The sequence below is a fragment of the Bubalus bubalis genome, chromosome 21 (assembly GCF_019923935.1).
Source record: "Bubalus bubalis isolate 160015118507 breed Murrah chromosome 21, NDDB_SH_1, whole genome shotgun sequence".
Taxonomy (NCBI): Eukaryota; Metazoa; Chordata; class Mammalia; order Artiodactyla; family Bovidae; genus Bubalus; species Bubalus bubalis.
In genome coordinates, this window is record NC_059177.1 from 10195811 (window position 1) to 10218342 (window position 22532).

Consider the following 22532-nt stretch of genomic DNA (forward strand, 5'->3'; position numbering starts at 1 on the left):
TAAAAGAAAAAAGAATAGATAAGGAAGCAGTAATAAAGATAAGGAATTATTATGTGATACAGGTAGATCTGTAAATTCTAAAAACAGTTCTTTAAAAAAGTAGAATTTACAATTGATAACTTTAAGAGTAAGAGAGAAAGATGAAACAAAAGGAATAATTTTAAAAGGAGGAATGTCAACAGAGGTTGAGAGGAAAGCATTTTATGACCAACTTTACCAGTAGATTTAAAACTTCAAATGGACAGCTGCCAAGAAAGCTATCAATGACCAAAGTATGACTCAAGAGGAATTAGTAATTAGAGAACTTGACTTGGCTTCCAATTATGATAGAAACAGAATCAGTATTTTAAGTTTTTTCACAACAAAAATGCCAGGCCCAGACAACTTTATAAGTAAACGTGACCAAACATTTAAGGAAGATAAAATTTCCAGATTAGCTAAGCTCTTTCAGGACAACAGAAAGTGCTAGCCAGCAGCATTCTCTAACTTAGTTTATGGGGCTGGTATAATACTGACCTCAAAACCAAAGGAAGACAGCATGAGAAAGAAAATCGCCGGCTCATCCCCCTCTTGAATATGGGTGCAGAAATCTGAAACAAGATCACCTCAGTACACTGAATCCAGTAATGTATTTTAGAAAGGCAGTGCATAATTACCACGTTGAATTTATTCCAGGGATGCAAGTTGAGTCAGTATCAATAAGCTGATAATTTAACTTGTACATGACCAGGTTAAAGCTGAAAATCCACATCATCAGCTTGTTGGAGACATGGGCCTCCCAGGACTGTGAAGTAAGAGAGAAAGACAGAATACAGAAAAGGAAAAGAAGAAAGCTTTAGGGGGACTAGCAAAAACTGAAGGTTGATTTTGCATCTGTAACATTAGAAAACATACCTGCAGAATTAACACAGATTTTGTATGTATCCATGGATGAAGTCAACAGCCAAATTATTTTTCATAAAATGAACTTAAAGTACCAAACATTAAAAAGTGTCTGATATATTTTTTTGGTAAAATAGTACCAAAAAAAATATTCTTTATACCTTTCTTTAAACCTTTCCTCTCAAATCAATATCTTAGAAATGGCCAGAAGGAATGGGTTTTTTTAAAAATCATTTTTGCAGTGTTCCAGTTCTGCCTGTAACCATTTGACTGAAAACACATTTGGAGTCACTTCAAATAATGTTCAGCATAGTTCAAAAAATGATACACATTGTTGTGACGGCTAATGGATAGTCAATGAAAAGCTCAAACAATTTGAAATTACAAAATTGTAAAATCAAACTGAATATTGCACATGCATCTTATGTAGTCTCAATTTTAGTTTCAATCAATAATTTTCTAAGAAGATGGTCTTGTTATGTTTCCATTCAACTACTCAACATTCTTTAAATGTGTCCAGTTTTATATTTATGGAATCAAGTATTATGCCAAGATTTCAAGTAATCACTTAAAACAGAGAAAAGTATTGCTGGTCTCTACTCTTTTTAAACCAGGAAGTTGCATAGCCATATATTCAGGCAGACAAGGTCTGTAAGCATCGGCCCTTCATTTTCCATTTTCCTACAAAGTGGAGCTCCTTCCATGACTGCATATTGACTTCCTAGGGATAATGGAACTGCATCCACAGGCTCTGGAACCATAGTGAGTGGGTGAAGTCTCTCAGTCGTGTCCGACTCTCTGCAACCCCATGGACTGTAGCCTAACCAGGTTCCTCCGTCCAAGGGATTTTCCAGGCAAGAATACTGGAGTGGGATGCCATTTCCTTCTCCAGGAGATCTTGCTGACCCAGGGATTGAACCCAGGTCATTGTAGGCAGACGCTTTACCGTCTGAGCCACCAGGGAAGATCCCTGGAACCATAAACCATGGACGATAGATGTTTACTGAGCATTGGTACATTTACAGGGGCTCTTGTTCGGAAGTGTGTTTCTTTCAACACGGTTACTGGGTCCATTTTCAGGACAGTGGAGATTGTCAGGGCTGACTGAAAGAGGGTACAGAGCTTTCTGTGATGTGTTTCTCTTCTTCTGCTGGTTTCCTTGACCCTCTGAAGGAGACCCAAAGGGAAGACTAAAACAGCAATGTATTTTTGATTATCAAAGCTTCTACAAAGTAGATTAATTTCAACACTATGGGCCCTATCGTATAGACTTGGAAACATGTGCCACCTTTTATTTTTATTTAAGAAAGATACATGATGTTGGTCTCCAGGGTTAGATGGTTGAACTCGCTAAGGCAGAGCCCCCCATACCCATCAACACATCAGGGACCTTCCACAGCTGTGTGTGTGGACAGTGACAACTCCTACCCATCTTAAGAAGCCTTTTTCTTCATCAAAGGTCACAGAGTGGCTGCTAAAATGCAAAAGGTAGAGAATTATGTATTTTAAGAACACACTAGATGAGAAACCACTGTTTAATTTTTTTCTCAATAATACCCCCCAATGTACTGCCAAATAAGAGATCGAGGAAGTATTTTGAAGTTTAAAACCTTAATCTGCAAGTAAAATACAGAGATCATCAGGAAACTAGCATAAAGATATTGAATAGAGATCAAAGAGTCTGGTATTTAGAAAAGTGTATTCAAATGCAGTTAAATTGCACCATACCTCACCTACCCTCACCTACGATTGGATACATTTAACAAAGATGAATGACATGGTTTCTGCTCCTGAGAAGGGCTCTGCCAAATGAGACCAAGCAATGCAGGAGGATGTGTGCTGGCCCGGAGGCGTGGACGAGGGTGTGGCTCCGCGGAGAGTGTAGTGCGGACCCTGCAAGGGGCGCAGAGGGCAACAGATGGAGCGTGACACGCGAGCTGGGTCGCTGAGGATGAGGAAAGGCGGGGAGGAACTGAGTTGAAACTGTGGTGCAGGGAGTAAATAAAGCTACGTCTTTCCAGCGTGTTTCCCAAATGCGGTGGCTGGACTCATAAAACTCCTCCTTTTTCTGGTCTCTTTCAGTGTTCACGTATCCAGAAAATGGCACTGACGATTTCAGAGACCAAGCAAAGAACGTAAACCACCAGGTATTTATGGACATCTCAGAAGACTGGCCAGACAGGGTCCTTAGATTATTCTGTAGGTCACCCCCGAAGTGGGTCATGAAATCAACTTAGTGGGGCCCAGACTAGCATTTTTAGACAATAATGTACCATAGAGTACATAGCATAGGCAGCACTGAGCAAAACAAATTCCAAGGCACCCAAGGTACAGAGGATAAAGATTGTACTGTGTGCTTTGGCTTCTGTTATGTATGCTACCTACAAGTTGGTATGTGCTCTACAGTATGTAAATTATATATTATGACTGTATTTCATAGTGGGTTTCCCTGGTGGCTCAGAGGTTACAGCGTCTGCCTGCAATGTGAGAGACCTGGGTTCGATCCCTGGGTCGGGAAGATTCCCTGGAGAAGGAAATGGCAACCCACTCCAGTATTCCTGCCTGGAAAATCCCATGGATGGAAGAGCCTGGTGGGCTACAGTCCATGGGGTCGCAAAGAGTCAGACATGACTGAGCGACTTCACTTTCAACTTTCAAATATTATATTTTATGTTAATTTACATGTATAATTAGGATGGAATCATACGGCATAAAGTACTTGAGCTTTGGGCAGCAAACTGAATCACAAATCAAAAGAATATAGTTATGTGCAGCTTTTGTTTATGTTTTCTAGATATGGCATCTATTCATTATATTATTATGTCTTTAAATGTATAGTTATACATTATATATCTGCATGCATATAAAATGATACAATATAATATTACATGTTGTATAATTTTAATTTATCATGTATATTATAAGGCAGAAACATTTATATAGCTACAATATTTGTGTAGTTAATAATAACAGCTTATGTTTATATAATACCTGTAAAACTCATACAGTTCACAAATTAGGGACACAATAAAATCAACCCTCATGGGCTGTTGTTAGCTTTGCATATGCTAATCCATGTACCATCATGCCTCTCACACAGCAAGCTATCAAAAAATGGTAGCTTTTATTATCATTATTGCAGTTTCATAGTCAGTGGATGGTGATACCATAACAAATCAAATCAGTCTCAGGCCAACATCTTTCATTTTTCCACAGCATGAATGAACTTATTTCTGGATGAATACACCCAGATCCCTTTGATATACTAGATACAAAATTGTCCATTTTAGGGAATAGAAGTTGTTTACTACTCTCCACCTGTCTGCTGTCTATAGAGAGAATATTCTCTTGCTTGGACTCAAGTCTGTATCACCTTTCATGAACAACTAGATCAAAGGAAAAGAGTGATTTGAAGAAAACTGTAGTATTTCTGACAAAAAGTTCCACATAAATGTTTTCAAATAGTTTGCAATGAAATCGAACTCAGCTAGGAAATTAAAAATAAACCTATGTTTGGAACAAAATAATAATGGTTAGATATTTTAACACAAAAGATTATGCTGGAATTACATTTAACTTCTCCATTTCCTGTCTTCTTCCTTTGCTCCATTTCTCCCTCCTTCCTCCTCTCATTTCTCTTTTATGTTTCTCTTTCAGGGACCTCTTTCCAAAGACCCATTTCAGATGAACACCTATGTTGCCTTGTACAAATTTGTACCACAAGAGAATGAAGATTTGGAAATGAGGTAAAAACATTTTTAAAGGAAGAAGAACGAAAGATTTAAAGTCAGTGGTGATGTACGTGAAAGAAAACAATTCAATTTGTGTGGCCTCCAAGTGCCTTAGAGCAGTGATTCTCAAATGTTAGTGTGCAGGGCTGGTTGATGCAGATTGCTGGGCCTTATTCTGGAAGTTTCTGACTCAGCATGATTCAGCGTGTCTTGGGTGGGGCTTGAAAATCCGAGTTTCTAACTGGGCTGCAGGTGGTGCTGACGCTGCTGGCCCAGGGACCACACTTTGAGAAGCGTGGTCATTACATCATCAGTAGAGCGGCTACTGGGAGTTTTCATGAAGGCTGAGCATCAGATGCACTTGGCATCCTGTGGGGTCTAATAGGGAACCAAAAATGTACTTGCTGCCCAAATTAACATTGACTGACAAATCAGTCTAAAACTCTATTTATCCCTTCCAGAGACTGGCAGCTCCCCCTGGCTCACACCTAAAGGTTCTTCTGTTTCAGGACCCATCCCACCTCATGGTCACTGAAACAGAGAGGTGAGCCTCAGGGCGCTCATGAGATCTAAACCTTTCTCTGGACCACAGTCTCATGTTTCAGGGGTGGTGTGGCTGGAGTCCGTACTGTGTCCACATCCTCCTTGCTGTGTGATTTTAAGCAATGTACGAACATCGTGTTTCCCAGGTTTCCTTACTGATAAAAGGATAATAATGATCTTTTCCTCTTAAGGCATTTGTGAGGATGAAGTGAATAAGGTTCATAAAGCATATAGCACAGTAACAGTAGACACTCAGGGACTGGACGTCAGTACGGTCTTTGCAACGTCATGTTCCCCAGGTTGTCTCAAAGAAAAGACTTCACTCCTTCCCTCTATTCGTGACCCAAGCCACAAGCGCGCTCAGGACAAGGACTTGGTGTTTTCCAGCCCGGGAGCAGGATATGAGGGGCTGCTTTTGCAGCCACATGGGCTGTTAGAGATGGGTTCTTTCCTCTTCTGAAGAGCATGGAGAGAAAAACTAGCACAGAAAACCATTTATATGTCAGAGCATTAGGAAAATAGCCTCCATTTTATGGTGGGCTCCACTGCCCACGTGCTGCCACTGGTCCTCCCTGCAGAAGGCTCTGGAACCCTGTCTCCACCCTGAGCTCTCTGAGCTTTCCCACATCTCATATGGGCTAAGTCGCTTCAGTTGTGTCTGACTCTTTGAAACCCTAGGGACCATAGCCCACCAGGCTCCTCTGTCCATGGGATTCTCCAGGCATGAATGCTTGAGTGAGTTGCCATTCCCTTCTCCAGGGAATCTTCCCCGACCCAGGCATAGAACTCATCTCTGACATCCCCTGCACTGGCAGGCGGGTTCTTTATCACTAGCGCCACCTGGGAAGTCCTTTTCACATCTCAGGTCTGTCCATTTCCCTGATGTGACCCCTCTGGTTTTTGCCTGAAAAATGGTTCCTCCTCAGTGAAATCAGCCTTCTCCTCTTCCACTTTCCCCAAAGTCCCTGAAGAGAAAACAGCTGTCAAAAGCCTCCATGTAGACCCTGTTTCCTGGTCCCATTTGCCGTTGGGGTCAACCTGGATCGCTCAGCTGCGCTTCCTGGTACAATGCCCAGTGGGCCCCATAGCAGATGTGGGTGTCCAGCCAAAGTCTGGCAGCTCCCCCAGCTCACACCCAAGGTCAGCTTTCATTGTTCATCTATGGTCTGCTTCCAGCTGATTCTTGGGCTTTTCCCAGGCAGAGTTCAGGCTTGGTTCCTGGCTCCTTAGATTCGTTCAGACAATTAGGTTCTTGTAAATCTGAACTTTCTCCATCCTTGAGGAAGACTCACCATGCTGAACTCACTGGCTGGAGTTGTAAATGTTATCTAAACAGCCTGGTTAGGTACAGCAGAATGAGACAGTGTTTGTCGGGTGAAGCCCCATTCTATCCAGATACAGCAAACCCTGCCAGTCAGAACCTACCTAGGATTCGTTACTGGTGTGGTTCCTTGCCCTCAACTGACAGTCCACATTAACTATCTGCTGATGAAGACAAGGAGGACCTATATTTACTTTGCAAAGAACAGTATATTGGGTTCTTCTCGAGATTATCATTTGAGTGTCTAGAATTTAAAATTTAACAACACCCCATTGTGCAGGTCCCACAGCTATATCTTAGAAAATTGTTCTGAACTTATTAGATGGAAATAATAGCTCCAGAGAAATTTGACTCAGGGGTGAAGTCTTAACTGCCTGGTGGTGGTCGTACGTTTTTGTGCTTATGTTAGTCGGTCGCAGGCCATTAAAAGTCAAGTTGTCTGGTCACGAATCAAACGTTTACACTCTGCTCCAAGGCAAACAGGACTATTCATTCTCAGGAATGAAATGTCTGCATTGCATAGACTGCAAGATTGAAGTGATAAATCATACTTAACTTTTTTTTTTCTTTGCAAAGAGATTGTAGGTTCCCATTTTAGAAGCCAAGCTCTGATTTAGAATGTGTAAGGCAATGCTTTGGGGATTTAGTATCATTCCTTGAATGAACTAAGGCTTTGTGAATTATCTTTGTCTCCTTAAACCATGAGGTAGTAAAAATCCTTTTAACAAAACTCTATTTTCATCCACCTTCCTTCTGACCCAGGGGGCATGCGGGAGATTATCCTCAGGAAAGAAAACAAAGGATACGAGAGTGGAGGGAATGTTGAGGGCATGAGCTTGAGGACAAAGGAGGTCCAATTGGCAAAGCCAACAGTTACAATCAGAGCAGATGGACCATCACTTCAGCCAGAGTTTGCTATATATCTGCTTAATAATAAGAAAGCTCTTTCTGCCAACAGCCAGCAGTCCAGACCTCTCTCCAAACCTCAAGATTCTCCTCAATGCCTACCCCAGGAGTGCCTGGCACCCAAGACCTCTGTCCTCCCCTGCACAAACCTGTCCCCAGGGTGAATGATGTCACCATCTGCCCAGGCCTCAAGCCGGCCACCTGAGGTTTTCTTTCACCCCATACCCAAAATGCATTCAATGTTCAATTCCTACTGGTTCTCTTTGCCTCAGATCTGCTTTATCCAGCCCCACCTTCACCTCTCCCTGGATTGCTGTGGGATCCACCTGGTCTCTGTGTCTAGTCTTACAACCCCTCACCCCATTCCTCCCTTCGCATTTACTTTGGGTGGAAAGGATGCTGCAAAGACATCCCAGTGTCCTGGGATCATCTAAACTTTGGAGTCAAACAGAATGGATTCATGTCCCTGCTCCTCTGTTTTCTGACAATAGGGCATCTTACCTAACTTTCTGAACCTCTGTCTTCTCATCTTGAAAGCAGAGATAATAAGGCCTGCCCTTGTAGGATGGTGGTGGTTGAGTTGCTAAATCATGTCCAACTCTTTACGACCCTATGGACTGTAGCCCACCAGGCTCCTCTGTCCATGGGATTCTCCAGGCAAGAATACTGGAGTGGGTTGCCATTTCCTTCTCCAGGGGATCTTCCTGACCCAGGAATCGAACCCAGGTCTCCTGCATTGCAGACAGATTCTTTACTGACTGAGCTATGAGGGAAGCCCTTGTAGGATGGTTGTCATTAAATAAAATAACATAGTAGGAGTTTAACAGTGTTAATTCCAGTCAGTTCTGTTCATACTCCAGAGGTAGATGCTTCCTTTGCAGACATAAAAAATGAGGGAGAAAGAGAATGACATACAACATGGATTCACTGAATATTTAAGAATGAAAAGTGTGGGCATCACTCGACCTAGATTTAAGCTCTAGCCAAGCCGCTCACTAGCTGTGTGACCCCTATGAAGCCTGAGATGGTTCCTCAAGCCATCAACCTTCTGCTTTTATAATACACTCGTGAAGAAGAGAATCACTGTGCCTGCCTTAGGTCTGCTCATGACACACAAGTGTGTTTAAAACTCTCTAATGGCCTCCCACTTCCCTTGGGTCTAGACTAGAGCATTTACAGACACCTGGTGGCTCCTTTCACCCTGGTGACTTCTTTGCTTTTCTGGCACCACTGTTCCCCTCACCTCTCTGCTCCATCATTTGTTCCCCAAAAGGACCAGGTTTCCCTTGTGGCTCAGCTGGTAAAGAATCTGCCTGCAATGCGGGAGACCTGGGTTCAATCCCTGGGTTGGGAAGATCCCCTGGAGAATGGAAAGGCTACCCACTCCAGTATTCTGGCCTGGAGAATTCCATGGACTGTATGTAGTCCATGGCATCTCAAAGAGTCGGACACAACTGAGCGACTTTTACTTTCACTTTCAACTCTTGCCAAAGAAATGTTCTTCCTGCCCTCTCTTCCTCCCACCCTTCTACTTACCCACCACCACAGCCGCCACCACCACCGGCACACACACACATCCTCGTCCATTGACTGTTATGCACCCACTAGATCTCAACTCTTCCTTGGTACAACCTGGGTGAGATCCTCTATGATATACTTTCATGACACCATATTTCTTTTCTTCAAAGCACTTATCTCATTTTGTATTTATATATTTCTGGGATTGTTTGGTTATCTCTCCCTTGTAAAGCCCATGAGAACAAATCTGTATTTGTTAAATAACCCTGTGTCCCTGGAGTATAGGCCAGTTCTTGAGACTTGCTGCTGCTGCTGCTAAGTCACTTCAGTCATGTCCGACTCTGTGCAACCCCATAGACGGCAGCCCACTAGGCTCCTCTGTCCCTGGGATTCTCCAGGCAAGAACACTGGAGTGGGTCGCCATTTCCTTCTCCAATGCATGAAAGTGAAAAGGGAAAGTGAAGTCACTCAGTCATGTCCGACTCTTCATGATCCCATGGACTGCAGCCTACCAGGTTCCTCCGTCCATGGGATTTTCCAGGCAAGAGTACTGGAGTGGGGTACCATTGCCTTCTCCTCTTGAGATTAGTAGATGCTTAATACATATGTCATGAATGAATGAATGAGTATTGTGGAGATTAAACGAATGAACTAGTGTTGTTTCTGGCATATACAGTTAGTGCGCAAATAGAGTCCATGATAATAGAATGGAAACTATAAAGGAGGAAGTTAACCCAGCTGAGAGTGGTTTACCAGGACTTGTTTCCTGAAGGAGATGAGCCTTGAACTCAGGATGAATATGATTTGTTGAGAAGAAATTGTAGAAAACGAGACCAACAGTAGCCCATAGTCATATTCACAGAGAATGAAGAGCTGAAGACAATGTGGAAGAAGCCCTGCTAAGCCAAGCACAGTTTGGGCATGATAGGGTGAGCCTCAGGGAGAAGGAGTATAGAGCTCTGCCTCCTTATTCCCAGAGCAGTGCCTGCCCCTCTCAGAACTGCTGTGGTCCCATCGTTGGTCTCCACACACTGCCTGAAGGCAGAGGCTTCACACAGTTAGCTTTGCTACACTTTCAGCACAAACTTCCTTCATAAATTCATCTGCTGTCACCTCCCCAAAACTGTGGTGCTCATGGAAGCCATGATAATCTTCCCACCATCATGGGCAGAGAGTAGGGGAGAGCAAGGGTGCAGGGCAGAAAGGAGCAGTGTCTGGAGGTCACACAGACCTGGGTCCACCTTCCAGCTCTGACACATCCTAGCTGCATCAATTTGAGCAAACTGTTTAACCTTTTGCAGCCTCCGTTTTCTCCTTCCTAGGGAGACTGAGCAATGAGATAATGTTAAAAAAAAAAATGAGATGAGATTTCATGCCCAGTACAAAGTGAGGTGTACAGTATATTTAGATACCGTCTCTTCATCATTTGTATCATTTCATAATATATTTTATTTTCCTGGTCTTCTGATCAATTACTCTAAAGATATATAGTATATATATCTTTATAGATATATAGTTCAACACTCTGTCTAATCTTTGAACACATCCAAGGAGACTTGATCTAATTAGTCTGGCTATAAGGAGGCTGTGACACCCTGTCTGTTACCTTCTGAGTAGGTTTTGTGGTTGCTGACATGACATGCTCCATGTATGGAATCTCACCACTGATGCACGAGATGTGATGCCATCATGTGAGGGCTCTCCAAGCTGCCCTTGCAGATAATTTGAGGTCTGATAACATCAAAGAGCTACCCGGGTTCCTCTGTCTGAGTGTAATGAGCTTGCGTAGTAGATAACCTCTGTCGTTAAGGGTCTTAGACAGTCTCCACCAAACACCTTTACTGTCTAGTTTTTTAAAAGTCCTGAAAATTACACTTTATGGAATGCCAGCTTAATTAATGAGCAAAGCTTTTTAAAATGCTACTTGAAATACAAACTGTATAACCCCATTATAATCAGGACTGGCATCATGATCAGAGACTATCTCATAAATTCACAAAAGCCGTGTGTCTGTCATTCTCCTGGCCATGTACATGACTGTGTGTGACACACTCACATATGCACATACATCCCTACACACTCACAGTCAGATACACACAAACTCACACACAGTCTCACACACACAGACACACACACATTCAGACATACACACTCCAATACACATGTATTTATACACACACATATTAGCAAAAGCTTGATAACCCGTGCTTAGCCTTTTGATGAAAGTAAATCCTGCCATCCATATTTACAATGTAACCTGTCTCATTGAAAGTCTGCAAAATATTCTTGGAGATATCACTTATTAATTCACATTGATGCATATTTTTAAAATCTGTAAGAATAACTTCAGTGGCTTGGCCAAGTTGACATATTATTTAAATAGTCGGCATACATAAATAACTCTGAGTAAGCACGAACCCCTAAAACATTGGTAGGGACTCTGAAATAAAAGATCAAGCATAAACAAGAAACTCAAGGGTTCAAATACATATTTAACTGACCGTGTACGTCTATTCCCAAGAATCCATTTTGGTTTTCCACATCTAAATCATTTTCATTTTTATTAGTTCTCCCAAAACAGATTTATATGATAATGGCCATGTTTCATGAGGGGTGAAGAGGAGAGGAAAAATTCCTATGAGCCAAAAGAGGGAATGAGGAAACTGCTGTTTGAATAGTATTAAATTTTAAGAGAGATGTAAATTAATTGCCACTCAATCTGTTTGTGTCAGAATACCGAAATTTGGAGGCCATAAAAGAAAAACATATCTTCTTTTGTAACTCCAAATTAGATTCCTGATTTAAAGTCTTGAATTGCCATACTCTTTCTTGGAAGCCATGAGTCCCAGATTTTTCTGTGTGTGAGTCTGAACAAAACCAGTCAACTGGTTGTCCCATTAGCTAATATTCACAAAATCCTCTGGAGATGGGATGGCCTGAGTTCACCTCTTCCTGATTTATTGAAAGCACCACTTGAAATAAGATCAGAAGGGGACTTTAACCTTTGTGCGGCTATCTCCAGGATTTGTTTCGTCTACCACCGCTCATCGTGGTGAATGAGTATGTGCTCTCTGCAGTGGGCACAGTCCACAGGCCCTGTTATCAAAGAACTCCCATGGCCATAAGGCTGCAGGCCCTCGACAAGGAAGTCCGTTCAATACGACGTCTTGTGGGCAGGGAGGTAGTTCTGGATGCTGTTGCTGCACCTCAGGGAGATGCTGAAACATCAACTGGGACGAATCAGGTCTTCCGACCACGTCATCCCACTGCAGAATAGAACCGTGATCTAAAACTTAGAAGGAAGAGAAGAAGGAAGCTAATATTTAGGGAGCATATACTGTGTATCAAGGGCCTTTCTGGTGGCTCAGACGGTAAAGAATCCGCCTGCAATGCAGGAGACCTGGGTTCAATCCCTGGGTGGGGAAGATCTCCTGGAGAAGGGAATGGCAATTCACTCCAGTATTCTTGCCTGGAGAATTCCATGGACAGAGGAGCGTGGTGGGCTACAGTCCAAGGGGTGCAAAGAGTCAGACACAACTGAGCGACTAACACTTTCACTGTGTATCAAGTTATTTACACTACATCATTTCATTTAATCTTTAAAAAAGAAAAAAAAGACATTGAAGCAGCCTTTGGAAGCCAGGGAAGATTTTGCAAGGAGATGGCATCGCAGCCCAGCCAAGACTTCCAGAAAGAGTGGACATGAATACCTGTACAGCTTGAATAGTGAGCAGTCATCCTCTCTTCCACTGAGGAAAGGGTAACAGAAGAATAGTTCAACTATGAGAACAAGCAGTGCCAGATGCAAGCCAATTGCAAATCCCATTGCAAAAGAAGTTGTGGAAATTCACTGCAGGAGCATATTTAAATTCTTACATTCATCCCAGTCTTCATTCTGGAAAGACTGTATTAAAACTCAGTAAAGCTTAGCAAATGGACACTTGGCTGTTTGGTTCATAGTCCAAGGAGACAATTTATGGTCTTTTACCCTTCTGAGGAGAGGGAGAGAGAAGCAAGTCCAGGAACCCACAGGTGGAAGGGGAGGCTTGGAGCTGTTACCTGGGGAGGCAGACTCTTCATCCACTCATCTTTCTTCTACCCCAGGCTTTCCATCCTACACTGACGTGGTAGGTTTCCTCTCTGATAAGGAAGACAATTTATATTAGCAAGTTCAGATAATGCTTTAATTTTGCCCTTTTTGGCCACTCACATTACTCCTTATAAACCTATTTAGATTGTTCAGTTGGTTCAAAAGAACAGGAAGTGTGTGATTATAGAGTGACATTCATGAAAAGTCACTCCTGGTCAAGGATAATTTTTTAAAATTAAAATGATTACTGTTACACAAATATCAAATGAGTACATGTCAGAATTTTAATTTGAATCACTAATGAATTAGAGAACCAGTACACTTTCACATCTGACTAAAGGAAAATTCACGCAGCACCCATAGGTAGGCAATTAGGAGTGCTGATGTGAACTTACAAATGGGTGCAAAAGTAGATAATACTCACAGGGTAGTCATTGACTTGGAGAAGGCGATGACACCCCACTCCAGTACTCTTGCCTGGAAAATCCCGTGGACGGAGAAGCCTGGTAGGCTGCAGTCCATGGGATCGCGAAGGGTCGGACACGACTGAGCGACTTCACTTTCACTTTTCACTTTCACGCATTGGAGAAGGACATGGCAACCCACCCCAGTGTTCTTGCCTGGAGAATCCCAGGGACGGGGGAGCCTGGTGGGCTGGCGTCTATGGGGTCAACAGAGTCGGACACGACTGAAGCGACTTGGCAGCAGCAGCAGCAGCAGCAGTAATTGACTACTTTCTGCCAGACACAGTTCACTAACGTTTCTCGGGGTAAGGCTCATTTGCATTATTGCAGAGAGGTGCAGTGGCTCAAAGACACTGAAAGGGGGAGGTGACCCAGAAGGGGGCACCAGACAGCACCCAGATCAATCATCAGTTTTGCCCATTTCAAAGTCTTCCAAATTGTCCCTGGCAGCCCCTTGCATTCTTTCAACTGATCTATGAGGTGGGTCAAGCAAGCAGTATTTTGCAAAGGAGAGAACAATGGTTAGGATGGTTAAACCACATGTTACAATCCGTATGAATCTCCAGGAGAACATTATTAAAATAGAGACTCCTGGGTTACACCCACACTGGAGACTCAATTCCCACTTGGAAATCTGTATGGTTAAATATTCCCTTAGACTCTGGTAATCTGCCAGGTTTGAGAACAACTGTGACTTAACTAATTTCTCCCGAGATGAACAGTGGGCCAGCAGCCGACCCAAATGGGATGCAGGTTTCTGATCCTCAGCCTGTGCTCAATACACTGGTCAGCACTGGGGCTTTGGCCTGTGGTTTATTTGGTAACGTCCTTCACTCGGTAAGGTTTTATAAATCCTCCATAAAATAAGAAAAGGAGAGCCCTCGAGACAGTCTTAGACAAAATAAGACTTGGTGTCTCGTTTCCATTCTCTTAAGTACATTACTGCTTGGCAAATGCATCAACTTAATTAAAACTAAATGTAATTCTAATGCACCAATTTGATTTAAAAATAATCTTCACAGTCACCAGGACATCCAAATGCAATTAAGGGCTATTTGAGGAAAGTCTCTGATGCATATTATGCTCTGACACTGTGCTATGTCAAGAAACCCAGATCTTCCCGAATATCGCTAATGTGTTTAGCAGCCTCTCTCTCACTCAAATGCCTTTTTCAATTAGGTTCTGGAGAGCATGATCTGTGACAGTTCGGGAACATTTACCAAATCTCATCCAAATGGCCCTTTAGCTGAATGTTTTCTCTCTGAGCTGGTCTCTGGACTTGAGAAGGCACAGGCAAGTCTTCTGGACACCAAGCTTAAGACAAAATCACACTGCAGAGTTCAGGAGTTCCTTGTTCCCTAACCATAGGCTAAGATTTTAAAGGCTCCGGACCAGGATAATGGAAATCAAGGAAAAGGTCTAAGGGAAAATTCAGCAATAGATCTGAAGCTAATGGAGCAGTTTGGCTGGCTCCTTTTCTGTTCCCCTTGAGGCTTCTCTGGGGGCTCAGATGGTGGTGAAATCACCTGCAGCGCAGGAGACGTGGGTTCGATCCCTGGTCCATAGGTCACAAAGAGTCGGACACGACTGAGTGACTTAGCATGCACAAACTTTTTTAAGTATTTGGGAGCCAGATGAGTTCATCTTCCATGGACTGTACAGACCATGGGGTCACAAAGAGTCCAAGACAACTAAGCAACTTTCACTTTCTTACTTTCACTTTCTTTTGAGTTCATCTCCAAGATTTGGAAATATAGAGTTAAATTGTAAAATCTATATATAATGGATCAGAATATAAAGTCACCTAAAAGAAAGAAAATAACTGATAGACCACAGCAGGACTTTCTACTAACAGAGTATGATAACACAAAATAAGAAAGAAATATTTTATAAAAAGGGCTCCAGTCAACACAGAGGCATAAAACAGCTGGAGGCAGAGAGTCACACCCTGGCAGTGTCCATCCTAGGAACAACCCAAGGAGGGAGAATTTTAAGCCTTAGGCCTCCATGCTACCAAGACCCATGGCAAGGCTCTGCCTCAGGAGAGCAGGTGGGCAGAACGTTGACCTAGCTCTTTGATGGTAGCACCTAGCACTCTGACACCACAGGAAGGGGAAGAGGACTAAGTTGAGAACAGGTTAGAAGAGAACCCACAGTTGAGAGTGAAGTGTTCGGTGCAGCCACACAGGACCACACCAGCGACTGGGGAGTCGGGGTAACAGCAGCTGGAGCTGTAGGGGCAGCTTACATGTGGTCAGCAGCTGGGTTAGTGAGGTTTCCCAGGCTCCCCACGGGTTAGCTAACTTGAATAATGTCCCAGGCTCCAGTCACAGAGGCTGTCCTGAGCTGTCCAGAACCCACGCCAGGGCAGTTAAGGATGAGGCTGGTTCATAGTGCCCCAGAGCATTCAAGCCCCAAAAGGGAGATAGTGTGGGTTGTTAATTTAATCAGCTGTCTAAGAGGAACTGATCAGTCCCTAGACAGAGTTTCAAAGTGGGTCAAGGCATTTTTTTTAATAAATTAAAAATATTACATTACACTGAATGATTTTACCTTACATGCCTGCTCAGATCAACTGCCCAGAGCCCAGAGTGGGAAAGGATCTAAGCAGGGCTCAGTGGGAAAGAATGCTGAGATTGCTGGGGGGTGCCAGGCAGAGTCAAGAGGGCAGCAGAAGCCCCACAAGCCACACATGTACCGAACCAGATATTAAAGAGTTGTTGTTTTGGGTTCAAGTCCTGCCCTAAAGCAAGATCTTTTCCAAAATGAAAAACACATTAGCTGTCTCTGCCTCATGATTAGAGTATTTAAGTCGTTTCAGTAGGAATCACTCATTCTTTATGCATCCTGTTTATTTCCCTGATAGCCCTGAAGACAATTTGCAATTATATATTTATTAGTTATGCATACACATTCTATATTTATTATTTATGAAATGTTTAATTATGCATTTGCTTATTTATTATCCATCTTTCTCACAAGAATATTAGCTCCCGTGAGGCCTTTACTCACCAAAGTGTACCCAATGCCTAGTAAAATCATCCTTTCAGAGTCAGTGGTCTAGAATATTTGTGGAATGAGCAGGTAAACAGAACAGCAAAGGATAAAGGGTTGAATGTAATTCTCCTCACCCACCAAGCAATTTTCAGATGCTGGCAGCATTTTTTCCTAAGACAGAATCCCCATCACGCTGTTGGGATAGCTGATCTTTCTCATAAAATTATAGCTTGTATTCCAGTGAGTGCTTTATTCTAATGTGTGGTTTATTTCACATGGGTCATGGGCTCAGGGACTTTCCACCTCTGGGCATGGTCAAGATTGACCATCCAGACCATAAAAATAGATGTTGGAGGGACTTCCCTGGTGATGCAGTGGCTGACTCCACGTTCTGCAATGCAGGAGGACCCAAGTTCAATCCCTGTCAGAGAACTAGACCCCATGTGCTTCAGCTAAGAGTTTTCATGCTGCAACTAAGACCTGATACAGTCAAATAAATAAGTACATATTTTTTTTAAAAATAGAGGTTGGATTCAGGCAGCCCTGTTTTACACCCAGGGAAAGATGCCTCTTCCAATCTTGATTCCTTTCTTACAATTTCTGCCAAACCATCAGCAAAGTCACTCTGGTTGATGCTAACACACAGTTTCTTAGGTTACTAGGTTAAATAAAATCTGCTGGAGCTAGAAGGATTTTTCTACATTGACTTTCATCCTTGCTGCTTAATTAAATCCCTCACCTGGGAAAAGAGTGATTTTCATCCTCCTCACTTTCTGTGGCATCAGCATGAAACTGTGACTGTTGAAATACCAAAATGCCAGTTGTGTTTAATGCTTCAGGTGTAACAAGCCTGTTATATTTGGAATCCCCTACCAAGATAGATATTTACTGATAATTGAAAATGACAGCAGAGAAGATTGAACCAGAATAGCAAAGGGAGCACACAAATCTGCTTCCCTTCTTGCGCCAATCCCTTAAAGTGCGAGAAATATATTTTTCTAAGAATATCTCCGTAATAGTACTAGAAAATAAGAAAAACACTATCAGAAACCCCCAAATATTGGGAATTTCTTGGGAGACTACAGCAAATAGAGAACAGGGAAGATGACCAGAGTCCAAAGAATGCTCAGAGAGAAACATCTATGTAAGAGCATATTCAAACAGACACTGATCTCACAAAGGAGCATGCGGGTGTCCCAGTGGCTGAATTGCATTAATGGCCCCAATTCTTCACTGTCCCTGTATCCATGCTCTTTGCCATGAGACTTTACAATTCCTTTCACCAGAGTTGCTTTGAGGCAGAATGACAATGTGTCAGTTCTGAGCCTATGCATTAGAAGCCTTATGTGTTTTTCATATCTCCATTTGCTGCCCTGGAAATGCCATGAATGTCCAAACTGGCCTTCTTGGGTATAAGAAACATGGAATAAGGCAAAATCACCCCAGTCATCCCAGCCAGCACCCAAGAATGTCAGTGAACCTTTGAGATTTGGGGATTGTTTGTTACACAGCATTATCACAGCAATATATAACTGATACAGAGTCCCAGCAGTGTTCATTCATAACCCATTATTACTACTTAGAATGAACAATAGGCAGCAGTGGTATTTGACTCTAGAATTAAACCATCACCTGTGCTCTAAGAAAGGGAACCCGTGCCCAGGAAACTGTGCCCCTGTGTGGCCCAAAAGACTGAGAAAGAAAAAGAATTGGAGGTAGTTCTGGACCTCCAGAGCTTGTAGAGAGTGGTAGGGAAGGAAAAGGTAGCTTTACTTGGAGGAAAATAAATGAACCTTCTCCTTCCCAGGGTTAAGAAAGCCACCCTTGTTTTTGCCATTGGGGTGGTGGTAGGAGGCCCCAAACTGCTTGTCTGCTATACTCTCAAGCATCCAAAGATGAGATGCATCAGCTGACACACCCTGCCGTCTTAAGCAGAGCTTGAAATTAGTCCTCACCTGTTGCAGACACGGATGTATTTGATAGTGGAGAATCACCCAGAGATTCATACCCTGTGTTTTCAGTTATGAATATAAAGAAATAACCAAGAAACACAGGTGCAGGACACAATCCCTTGACATGAAGGAAAAGTAAAGTATGAAGATAAACTGTGCTTCCATTGCAGGGGTCATGGATTCAATCCCTGCTCAGGGAACTAAGATCCCAAATGCTGCTCAGCACAACCAAAAAAAGAAGCAATAAGACAAAGAACCATATAACCAATCCTAATGGAAACAAATTCAATAAAGGGAAGAAATATTGTTTTTAATATCTAATAATATCCTCAGCAACATCCATCATGTTTTTCTGTCCATAAGATAAAGTAGACAAATGTGAAAAGGAGACATTCAGAAAATGATAAAGAACTCTTGGAAATTAAATTTTCCCTAAAACCCTCAGTACTGTAATAAATATTACAAGAGATAAGCCCATACACAAACTAAGCAATTAGGAAGATTAAATTGAGAAAAATTTTAGTCTAGATTCCTTGTTAAAGACAGAAAATGTGTAAGAAAGACAAAAGATATAGATGATTGATCTAGAAAGCCCAACACATGTTGACTAGAAATTCCAGGGAAAAAGAAGAGAGAAAATGACTGGGAGAAAACAGTGAAAAAATAGTGGACAAGATTTTCCCAAGTTGAAAAATAACATGAGTCTTCAGATAGTAAAAGTGCCATTAAGTGCTGAGTAGAAGGAATAAAAGACACACACACACACACACACACACACACACACACACGCAGAGGTTGATGTGAAAATCAAATTAGAGGTGGCAAATAATCACCATATCCACAATACCCATAGCAAAAACATCATATAAGTCTTCAGTTAAACCCAAGTAATTCCTAATGAAGGATATAACATGCACACACACACAAGTCTGAAACAAACTTCCTGATTATACCAACATAAAAAGTGGCAGACAAGGGCAATGGAAATTAAGTAAAAGTGGTTTCAAGAAGGTACTGAGAAGATGCAGCTAATAATAAAGACAATGCCTCATGCTAGATGTCGATAGGAGACAAAAGAAAGAGCAAATACACCTACACATCTCTCATAAATGTCAGTGCGTGAAAAGGAGTCCAGAAGGAGACACAGGGGAGTACTAAGAGTGTCACCTCTGGACAGTGGGAGGAGGATTGCGGGGCAGAATATGAAAAAACTCCAGTTTTCATATTTTAGACTTCCACATTTTAGAGTTTTTTTTACAATGCAGAGATGATCATCTGTGTATAAAAATAAAGTTAAAAAAATTTTTTAATACAGCACAGAAATTAGACTTGCATTCAGCCTCTAACAAAGCTACTTTCATGGGTGGGAAGAGCAGATAAAAAATCATTTTTATTATAGTATTATTTGGGTGAGTGAAAAGCTACCACTTCTGACTTTAAAATACCATCTTTTTCTTTTTCACCCCCTCTACCCCCCACCCAACTCATTCATTCTTCATTTTAGGCCAGGAGACATGATTACTCTCCTAGAGGACTCTAATGAAGACTGGTGGAAAGTAAGTATTTCTTTTTCTTTAAGAAAAATCGCTTGGTAACTATAATTACCATGAATGCTACAATTATGGCTGCATGCCTCTTTTTCCTTTCAGGGGAAAATTCAAGACAGAATTGGCTTCTTCCCAGCCAACTTTGTTCAGAGAGTACACCAAAATGAGAAGATTTTTAGATGTGTTAGAACCTTCAGTGGGTGTAAGGAACAGGGGCAGATAACACTGAAAGAGAATCAGGTGAGTAAAGCCCACCAGCGCACACCAAGTGTGACCAAAATAGAGTAATAGTCATTTGACAAATAGCAATAAATCTGAATGAGTAGAGTCATGTGAGTGTATTCACTTTGAGAAAACATATTCTTAGTCCAGTGATATTGTGTGTGTGTGTGTGTGTGTGTGTGTGTTTTAATCACTCAATCATGCCTGACTCTTTGCGACCTCATGGACTTCTGCAGGCAAGAATACTGGAGTGGGTTGCCTTTCCCTTCTCCAGGGGATCGTCCCAACCCAGGGATAGAACCCAGGTCTCCCACATTGTAGGCGGATTCTTTACCATCTGAGCCACCTGGGAAGCCTGATATTAGTGTAGCAGGATCTAAACACGCAAAACCAAAATGTTAGGAAGCTCAGTTGCCTTCCCTGGGAACCAAACATATGCTATGCTATGCTAAGTCACTTCAGTCGTGTCCAACTCTGTGCAACCCTAGAGATAGCAGCCCACCAGGCTCCCCCGTCCCCGGGATTCTCCAGGCAAGAACACTGGAGTGGGTTGCCATTTCCTTCTCCAATGCATGAAAGTGAAAAGTGAAAGTGAAGTCGCTCAGTCGTGTTCCACTCCTAGCGACCCCATGGACTGCAGCCTACCAGGCTCCTCCATCCATGGGATTTTCCAGGCAAGAGTACTGGAGTGGGGTGCCATTGCCTTCTCCAAACCAAACATATAGCTTATATAATACTTACAAATCTTATATACCTGTTGGGTTGGCTACAGATTTCCTTTGGTTTTTAAGTAAAAATAAAAGACATATTTTTTCATTTTCCCCAAAAACTTTATTGAACAATGTATTCACCATTTTGTTCCACTACCTTAACTGCGGAGCATCCTCCAGCGTGAAATCTCTCGCATGAAACTTCTCAAATCACTTTTGACACATTCGACCAGTCACAACACCTTCTACATACACTGCACAAATCTTTTTTTGCTTCAGTTGCATTTTTACCTTTCTTGAAATAATAAAGCTTAATAAAAATGTCGCTTCTTCCTTCTGTCTTCAATATTAAAATAACTACACAAAAACTCACTAATTTTGATAAGTTTTTTTAAATGCATGCTGATATGATAGATGTCACAATACAATCTAACAAAATTGTTTCAAATGAAGTTAAAGACAACTAAATGCTACTAGAGCCATCTTATAGAAAAAAATCCAACAAACCTTTTGGCCAACCCAATATATTTTATTTGTTGAAGTTTTACACATGCCCTATAAATGAGGAAACAATGGCTCATAGAGGTGATGTGCCTTGCTCAGGGGCAAAAACCTGGCATGTGGCCAGGCTGGAACTTAAAGATAGACCTGCAAGCTTCAAGTCAATGCCTTCCACTGAGCCATGTGCCCTGGATGATGTGCAACAAACTCAGAATGCAAAGTGCCTTTTGCATAGTCAATTCCCAGGGAAGACAAGCATCCTAGGACCAGAAGTACCCTTGAGAACAAATTCTTGCTCATACAGAAGCCACAGAAGCCTTAGTGAGTCATTCCTGATTCCAGGCAATGGAATCACCCACATCAGACTGAGACCCCATCTCTAACGCCATACACACCCCACAAAGCAAATGGTCACATTTCCTGTCTGGATTCCATGTCAATGTCTCAAACTTCTCCAAGATTACTCAACTGTATCCTTCCTGTTACAAAATCTGGAAAGTCTTCTGAATGAAATACATCCAGGAAGGATGTTCGTCTTTATTGGCAAAGCATTATTATGTAATTTTGCTAGCTTGTTTGATTTTTCTTCTCAGAATAATCTTGTGCTTCCCCATTTGAGACTAAACATTATTTTATGTTACTAAAATACAAATAGAGCTTCCCTGGTGGCTCAGAGGGTAAAGAATCTGCCTGAAATGCAGGAGACCCGGGTTGGGAAAATCCCCTGGAGAAGGGAATGGCAAGAAAACAACCAGAAGGCAAGTTACAATGTGCTTAAGTTGATCAATTTCCAGAAGTGGAACAGCTGCTCAATCAATGACTTCTGCCAATCTCTGGACCATATCCCCCCAACCCCCAATTTTTTTCCGGAAATGAGCTCATATATGTGTCTTCCACTCTCATGGTTGAGCTGACAACCTGCTGGGGCAGGGGAGAGACAAACCACTTAGTATCTTTAATGATATATCTTCAAGACCCAGCACAGCATTTCAGCTTGAATCTGAAACCACATGGATCTGCCCATAATTGTAGGAAAGTTCTATAACCTCTGATAGTTGTCTAGCCTGATATTTCTAAGGGGTGGCCTTTGCACCATCTGAATCAGAATAACCTGGGAGCTTGTTGAAAAGGCTGATTTCTGACTCCAC

General features: G+C 42.2%; 1 protein-coding gene across 4 annotated transcripts in view; it reads left to right on the plus strand.

The window, feature by feature from the left end:
• STAC (SH3 and cysteine rich domain) overlaps nt 1–22532 on the plus strand; it is a 113198-nt gene that overhangs the window by 79943 nt on the left and 10723 nt on the right. For all 4 annotated transcript variants that reach the window (XM_025272127.2, XM_025272129.2, XM_025272126.2 and 1 more), the window contains exons 7-10: nt 2965–3029; nt 4540–4628; nt 19909–19960; nt 20054–20191. In XM_025272127.2, the coding sequence (XP_025127912.1) occupies nt 2965–3029; nt 4540–4628; nt 19909–19960; nt 20054–20191 (344 nt within the window). The remainder of the gene's footprint in view (nt 1–2964; nt 3030–4539; nt 4629–19908; nt 19961–20053; nt 20192–22532) is intronic.